We start from the raw sequence: 8,653 nt of genomic DNA, 5'->3' as shown, positions 1-8,653 counted from the left end.
GTGCATAATTTATTTATTCCCTTTCCAGTCATGTCATTGTTTTGATCATGCTGAAGTTTGTGCTATTTCCAGGATGCTGCCATCCTATCCACAGGTTTCACTGAGTGCTGGTGACACAATGGATGATGTGAATTCCTAACAGGGATTGGTGTAGGGGGTGGGCATGTGACCCAGTCCTAGCCAATGAGACTGCAGGGGTGGTGAGCTAGGGGGTGCATAGGAGGAACCTCCTCACATTCAGGAAGGAGGTGTGGAACAAAGGCTTTTCCCAGGGCTCTTTCTGCCTCTGGATGTTGGTGTTGATGATGTGATGTCTGGAGCTGTTGCAACCACCTTGCTACCAGCTCAAGGCTGAAGCTTCAAGAACAGAAAGGTAAGGCTGAGAGAATCCCAAGGAAGCAGAGCTACATGCTGGGAGTTCTGTTCCTGAAGCCTGCCTCACCCAGGGGCTTCTTGTCATGAGGGTAGAGCATTCCCTTTGCATTCAAGACATTTTTAATTAGGGACTTAGTTTACATGCGGCTGAAAGCTTCTCAGCAGATCCCAAGGCCTCTGCAGTTTCTTCTGCATGGTTTCTCCTTCCCTCACCTCTTCAAGTCTCCTTCTACTTTTGTGGCTGGTGGATTTGTCTCCTCCCTCAGGTCCTCCTTTGCCCATACGCTATGCAAGAATACTGCCCATGTGTGTGTGAGTGGCACAGACAGGAGGGGCGGGTCTGACAATTATTCTGTTGACTCTCCCAGCTTCAGGCAACACAGATGTAAAACTGTGACCAACAGGTGAGACGACTTGAAGAGATACTTTTTCCAGGACAAACTCCTGCACGTTCAATGAGCTAGTCAATATAGCACATCATGATACATTTGCACAATTTTGAAGCTCACTACACAACAGTGACAGTTTAAAAATGCTGTGTTAGTGAGCATTGTTAATACAAAGAGTCTTTAAGATCATCAATCTTATGTCTATAAAATTTAGAAAGCACTAAAATCTTAGAGTTCACATATGAAAGGAAACTGCAAGAGGCTTTTCCGAATTTGACAACAATCAGGAAAGGTTGCGTGATATTACCAATATGAGTTTTGAAGCAGAAAAAGGATGTTATACACTATTAAGTTCACAAATCATCAAACTGTTAGTGGAAAGACTGGTTTATCTTTCTGCTATATTTATAAAAGTTCTGGTACAAATTCAATGTCTTATGACGAGGCAAATAGTGATTCATTGGCTGAATATGGAAACATAGGCAGAAAATATTACAGAGTTGTGTCAACTAGTTAATTAAACAAAAACATTCTATGAGACAGTAAAAATCACGTGGATTAAGGAAGGGCAAATCTGCCCTTTCATCTGCAGCGTGGATTGAGGGACTGATGGGGTCAAAGCCAGTGGCATCATGAACAGGAAACAATGTTAGTCTCAAGCTGCAGCTTTGAAATGTCAAGCAGACTCTTCCTTGGTTGACAACTGCTTTCTGACTCAATGGAAGACCTTGTTCTCTAGCGTCAAGGCTGTCAGAAACTTTGCTTATGAGTAAGAAGAACATCCCACTGCTTGGAGGATCTAGGTCCACTTTTAACCAGAAGCACAGAGCTACAGAGAAGGGGTTTCTGGACAGAACGTCCCACATCTGCCTGTACCTTATGGCTTCTGAGGAGATAGGAGGAGCTGGGTACAATTTGCAGTCCAGACCTGACCCTGGCTCCTTTTCACAGAAGCCTGCCATGCTCTGAGTGCATCAATACAGCCTCAAAATCCCTTCCTCCAATCCTGTGATAACCTTTTTTCCTTTGTTTGTTGAATCATCTGAGGATCTTTGTTGTGACTTTATTCCCTTATTGCAACAACTCAATACTGAGTGTGTTGACTACAGTACTGATTTTGGTCGCTGATTATTTTCTGGATTTTGTGGGTGTGTGTTATTTTCTGGATTTTGTGGGTGTTTGCAGTATATTGCAGTGTTTTAAGAAGTGAATATTTTGCCATAATTTATTTTCTTTTCCCAAATAAACATTAACTTTCATGCTTTCTTTTGTATTGCTAATATTGCTCTATTTTTCATACATAAAGCCCCCATATTGTTTGAGCCTCAGGCCCTGCAGCACCTCGTCTGCCTGTGATCATGCAGAGCTTCCACCTGCCCAAGGAAAGACTGTGCTGTCTCGTGCTTCCCAGGCCTCCGATCCACTCACCCCTCCTTCCAGAGTGATTTCTCTATGCTGGATGAGGGGTTTCCAACCTCTGCAGTTTCCATCTTTTACCTCTGATCTGGTGCATGATTTTTTCTAAAGGAACTCCTAGAAGACACTTAACATGACCTGATCAGGAACCTTCTTTACCCTCTTCCAAAGACACAGCTCAGTGCCCAGAAGATGGACCTGTTCACTCTCAGCTTCCCCACATCCTGCTCTGCTCCTAGGGAGCAGACACACAGGGAAAAGTGGGGGGAGTCCTGTGCAGAGCCCCGACGTCACACCATCTTCCCCAAGGAAGACAGAATTGTGTCAGAAAGGGACTGTTTTTCAAAAAATCAGCTGTTTGTTGTGCGCCTGGATGGTGGTCCCTTTGGTCAAAAAACCCTTCATCCACGTGGAAAACTATGAGCGCCTCCCTGCAGGGAAGACTTTGTCCCCAACCACAACATCTGTGCACCTGCTGCTCTGCCCTCAGCCCCTCTCTCCCAGTAGAAGCCTGAATGACCAGGCGCACCCTCCGCTGAGAGGAAGAGGCCCAGATTTGACTCCCTCACTCATGGCTGCCTGGGCACTGCTTCACTTCCCACATCACAGACTCGGTTAAATCTCATGGGGGTGGAGAGTAAATGGAAGCAGATGCTGCTCACTCTCCCTGCCAGACCATTCTCCTCCTGGCTTCCTAGGTGCGGCATAGTGGGTGCTGGCCTCAGGGCTGTTTCAGCAGCTTCCCCTTTGTCATTTCCCCTCAGTGTTCATGGCAGCCACCCTTGGTCAATGCAGCTCTGAGTGGCGAAGGCATTTCAGAGCCATGGGCCAGAGGCACCTGTCCTGAGGGCTGCACCCCCTTCTCTTTGGACTAAAATAGCAAAGAGAAGGACTGTGTGGGCTTGGGGCCATGTGATTTAGGACTATAGCCTCCTGCTCGAGGCACAAATATCTACTATTCTATGAATCATGCTGACACTAATTTTTTTTTTTTATTAATTGAAACATCCTCCTTGGAAAAAACAGTCTACTTCATGCCAGTCTCATTTGTGTTTTAACTTCTCTAACCCTAATATTAAGTTTGACATGAGGACTTTTTAAAACTTCAAGTACAGAGAATGGGCTGGTGGGTGTGAATTGACAAAACCTCCCACCCTGGGCTGCACCCTCCCAGGATGGATGACAGCAGGCACTGCTTTCTCTGTGTGATCTTGCCCATTTTTGGTCTTGCTGGCAATTCTCCCAATCAGTTACACACACACATACACACTTTTGGCCTTCGTTTCCATGTAAGGGCCTAAAGTCTCTTGTGGAAAGAAGCAGACATCTATCGTTATCTATTTAGTGTCTAGGGGATTTGATGAGAGCAGCTCAGTCCCTGGAGTCTGCTCAGCTCTGCAAGCACAGATGGAATCTACGGCCTGGCGAGCTCCACCGAGGCGTGGCCCCTGCCTGTGGAGACAGCCAGCCCCCTCCTCCTGGTCTGACCAGGAGCTCAGACCAAACCAGTAGCCCAGCTTCTGGGGCTAGCAGCCTGGGCCGCCTCCTCTCCCTGACCCCCTCACCAGGGGCTGCTGCGGCTGAAGTCATGGGTTCCCAGCCCTTGGCTGCTCTCTCCCTGGTCTGAGGCCCAGGTCTCCTACAGCAGCAGCTCCCCTGACGGCCTTGCTGTGGCCACATCAGTTCCTAGATACTCCTCTGATCTCCACACCAGCAGGACAAGGAGGCTTCATAAAGGAACTGCAGAAACCCTGCCTGTGTGCACATCCCCAGACAGCCAAGAACTCAGAGGGAGGCGATGCTACTGTTTAATTGCAGGAGTTGGGAGAGCGTGCACTGCACACTGGGGCTATGAGAAGCAAGAAGGAAGGAGCAAGGGCAGAACCCCCTGCTGAGCAACAAAGGCCTCCTGCTGCCTTCTCTGTCTGTATCCTGGTGCAGGTGCCTGGGGAGACTTCCCCAGGGTGGGGGCCACCAGTCCAGGGGTGGGAGCACTACAGGGGGTGGGAGTAGGAGGTGATCAATGTGACAGGCCTTACACAGACCCCTAGACTTTCCGGCACTTGTAGTTCAGAATGGAAATTTTATCCTCCTTGGGAACTTCGTTGATCTCGAAAGAGCAGAACTCTTCCTGTGAAAAGAAAGAGAGGGAGAAAACAAGTGTGGGTTACAGTTAAAGCCAAAGATTCCCAGGAATGAGACATCAGAATAGGGGTGAGAATGGATGGAGATGAGACACTGCCCCCTGACCCCGACCCACCCCTGCTGAGTTCCAGGGCACTGAGCCCAACTGGGCAGTGACTGTTCCACTGCCCCTCCCAAGGCTCCAAGTCACCAGGTGACATTGGGCCCTCACCGCAGCCTGCAGGATTCCTGTCCCAGCACAGCCCTATGAGAAGCAGCCTGTGCAAGGCCTTGGGAGCCCCAAGGGTGCAGGATGGGGGAGGTGGCTCACGGCCCCAAGCTCCTTCCACCTCCAGCACCAACGCCAGCACTAAGAGGGGCCAGAGGGAAGAACCCGGGGAACTGGAAATTGCAACTCAAAGTGCCCGAGGTGGTGAGGAGATGACAAGGAGAGCGTGGCTCTACCCTGAGCAGAGCCTTCAGAAGAAATCCTGGGTTCCTGGAGAGGCCGGTGTTGGGTGAGCTGGGACAGGTCCAGGGCTTCTCAGCTAACAGGCATTTAATTCCCTCTAATCTGCTCAGAGTGGCTTTGGCTGCAGGCAGGTGCCTGAGGCTGGAATTAGACAGAGTCCCTCCTTTCTGACCAGAACCCAGCCCAGCAGCTGCTTCCTCCAGTCCAACAGGCAACACTCCAAGGCAGGCAGAGTTGACCTCCCAGTAACCATTACCAAGCTAAAGTCTTCCTAGCAAAACAAATTAATCACCCCTATCCACACCACTCCATCTGCACACACATAGGCATCCATATTAACTCACACCAACCCTCACCCAAACGAATCTCTGCGTGAACCCACATACTCCTTCACACATCCACACACATGTGCACACACAGTCCTGTGCACCTTCCTCATGTATGCACACATATGCACCTTTCCGCATGCATACCCACATGTATAAACCATCCCACACATACATTCATGCACACACAAAACTCCATATGCACACACACATTCATTCACTTCACAATACACATCTGCACATGTGTGCCAAATAACATGCATCTTCCCATGCACATGAATACATCCTTGCATACATGGCTCTACAAATATCTGCACACATGCACACGTGCCCTCCAAAGCATGTGCAGGAGTACAGGTGTGCGCACACAAACACATACACACACACACATGTACACACTGCTCGGCAGTACTTGATGCCCCTGACCCACATCAGGCACATACCTCTTTCAGTTTTGGCTGGTCATTGAAGGGACAGTTGTCCAAGTTGGACTGGGACTTGGTGCATATGGTTCGACCGAACTTCACATTGAAGTAGTAGTTCACCCCATCCACGATCTACACGCGTGGAAGGGCAGGAAGCAGGGACAGCACACTGTCAGTTTCATGCACACACAGGCACTTCACTGTGACGGAGTCACTGGGCTTGCCTGGGGATTCATGCTGCCCACACTGTCACCCAAAAGGCACACAAGCCACCTTCTCCTGCTGGCTGGCAGGGGTACTGTGTCCCGGGCCTCCCTAGTCACTTGTTTTCTCTGGGTATGTCAAGCAAGCTGTCTCATGCAGCCCAGTAGGAAGAGAAGCAGGGGCAGGGCAGATGGAAGCCAGGGCCTAAAACCCCCTTTGCTGGATTCAGGAACAGAAGTCACAGCTCTGGGGAGCCAGCCAGGGTGGGACAAAGAAACAGTCCTGGCACAGGCTTGCAGGGCAGGGTCTAAGCACCAAGGGAATGCTACTTCCCACGGCAAAAAATTAACTGAATTCTGCTACCTGTGCTCAGGGGCAGGGACACTGGACCCATCCTAGGAAGGCTGTTACCTGATGATGAAATTTTGGCTAACTTTCAGGTCCTGGCATTCAGCCCACAGAGCATCTCATTCCTGCCATTTAACCCAGAGGTATTTTCCTCATTTCTCGGTAAGAGATGAGAGGCTCACATATGTTGATGTTTTAGGCCAATAAACATTGCTTCCCACATGCTTCCATTCCAGGTGTGATTTTCGAGGCAATATTTCCAAAGTGAGTCACACACCTGCATGTCTTATAGTTGCAACTTCAGAAGAGAACTGAATGCTTTCCCTGTGCAGTGCTGCCCCCAAACCTGACTTGTCAGAACTGGAGAAGCATGGGATGAGGGACCCCAGGACCAGGGTGCTAGACCTTGCCCTGTGGAACCACACACAAGTCTTGTAGAACCACATGCAAGTCCTGTGGATCCCTCCGGTGTCAGTCTGCTGCTCTGTAAAATAGGCTCCAGGGCCCAAGGATCTACTTCATTCTGTGCTTCACTCCCAGTGAGTGACACACTTGAGAGGGAGGTGCAGGCCAGCAGGGACCACAGCACCAGGGAGTGCCCCTCATGTGCAGGGAGAGGGCTGCAGGAGGAGAAACGCAGCTGGTCTGGACTCCTCTGCCTTTCCAAGAGAAGGTGGAGGAGCTCTAAAGGCTGGCAGGCCATATAGCCATGTGGTCGCTGTGCCACTGTTTGCTGCTCTGCCATGGGACATAGGTCAAGCTGGGCTCGGTAGCCCTGCTGAAGCTCCCTCCCTCCGGACCCAACTGCCTCCTTCGCTCTGCTGGGTGACTGCTGTCCTCATTTTGCTCTGCGTCAGCTGGCAGAGGCAGGGTCAGGCGTGCTCTACCCCAGCAGGAACTCAGCTGTCCTGGGCTGTAGGGGGTGGTCAGCCGGCCTGAGAGTGAAGGCCACTAGCCCTAATGGGCTGTGCCCAGGGGCGTGACTTGGGAGGGAAGCAGGGCTCTGCAGGACAAGGAGCCAGGTTCCTGTGTGGTTGCTGTGGAGAGGACTCAGGCAGGAGGATGAGCCTCACGGCCTGGATCTCATCCTGAGCTGCACCAAGCCCACCCAGAGTCAGCACAATCTCCATCCACACCTGCTGGACCCTGGGAAATGCCACAGTCATGGTACAGACACAGCGGCTGCTGCACATTAAAGGAGGCCGAGGGGACAGGACAGGGCTGAACTCAGCACTCACGGCCGGGGAGTGTCCTAGGGCATGAAGACCCTCAGCAGACAGTCAGGGAAAGCTGAATGAGTCTGCAGTTTAGATAATGTTGATTTGCTGGGAGTCCTCTGGGGGGGCGGGGGTGAGGCAACAAACCCAGCTGGGACTCAGGCCCCCCGGGGTGGTGGTAGCACGCACCTGCTGGTAGGCAGCCATCACCTGCAGAGGGCGGCTGTAGTACTCATCCTTACTAATGTCCTTGTTGTACTCGCTGATGGTGAAGTCTAGGGCACGCTGCACACTCTTGTCATTGAGGTCTGCGGCATGGACGCCACCCACCAAGTTCCTAGATTGGGTCGAGGCACTCCCGGCCACGGCCACCATCAAGGCAGTCAGCAGCAGCAGTGGGGTGTACATGGGCCAGGTCATGTTCTACTGGGACACAGAGCAAGGAGCTGGATCTCCCAGAGAGCAAAGCAGCAGGAGGCTGAGGCAGGAAGCCCAGGCCAGAAGGCAGCTGTGCATTTATCTTACTTGGGTGTCCCCCAACCCCACCTGCTCCCTGGCCCCGCCCCTGGCTCCTCCTCCTCTTTCTACCCCTCCTCTTCTGTCTCTATCTCCCTTTCCACCCCCAACCACTTCCCTCCCTCCCCCTCTAAGTTCCCTTCGCTCCTCCCATGCCTCCTCCTCATCCTCCTCCCCACTCCTGTCCTGACTGCAACCTCCCCACAGCCCTGCCCCTCTTCCTCAGTGCTCTAAAGCTTGGCTCACTCTGGATTCCAGAGAGGTGACGCTGCTCCCTGGGCTGTGAAACCTGGTGACCACCTATTTCCTCAGGAAAGGGAGAAATACAGGGCTTGGCCTCCTAAAGTCTTCAGATATCAGGGGCATCCAGGAGCACGTGGTTATGGTCTGGGAATTCCTGGAGCAGGGAGCTGTTTCAGAAGCTTCGGGATGACCTTGTCCATGTCCTGTTCTGGGGAACTTCTTTGCCAAACATAAAGTAATTAACCTTTGGGTAAAGTTCACTGGGTTCTCTTTTCATAACTCCTCATTATTCAATAAACAAAACTGTCACCAGCTTCCCCCTGCACCAAGCAGTCTGGGCAATGGAGCCATAGACATGACCTTGCAGAGCTGCCGTCCAACAGAGATGTGACAGAAACCCGGGAGCAATTTAAAACACATTTGAAAAAGTTAAAAGATACAGCTGAAAGTAATTTTGGTATTTCTACTTTAACCTAATATATCCAAAATACTTCAACACATCAGAACTATTCTTAAGGAGCTAGTTTACATTCTTTTGTGTGTGTGTAATGTCTCGAAGTTCCCTGTGTATTTTTTACAGTTAGACCAAGTGTCACTT

General features: G+C 50.9%; 1 protein-coding gene across 1 annotated transcript; it reads right to left on the bottom strand.

Annotated features, from left to right (window-relative positions):
* Positions 1-3,975: 3,975 nt before the first annotated feature.
* On the bottom strand, positions 3,976-7,788 carry CST5 (cystatin D). Its single transcript, XM_003278498.4, has 3 exons — positions 7,486-7,788; positions 5,546-5,659; positions 3,976-4,311 (listed from the first exon to the last, which is right to left on the bottom strand). Exons 1-3 carry the CDS (start codon positions 7,714-7,716, stop codon positions 4,228-4,230), a joined length of 429 nt encoding a protein of 142 aa, XP_003278546.1. The 5' UTR covers positions 7,717-7,788; the 3' UTR covers positions 3,976-4,227.
* Positions 7,789-8,653: the final 865 nt, after the last annotated feature.

This window comes from Nomascus leucogenys, chromosome 13, assembly GCF_006542625.1.
Source record: "Nomascus leucogenys isolate Asia chromosome 13, Asia_NLE_v1, whole genome shotgun sequence".
NCBI classification, from domain to species: domain Eukaryota; kingdom Metazoa; phylum Chordata; class Mammalia; order Primates; family Hylobatidae; genus Nomascus; species Nomascus leucogenys.
Note: the sequence above shows the minus strand (reverse complement) of the source record. Positions and strands in the feature narration are given on the sequence as shown.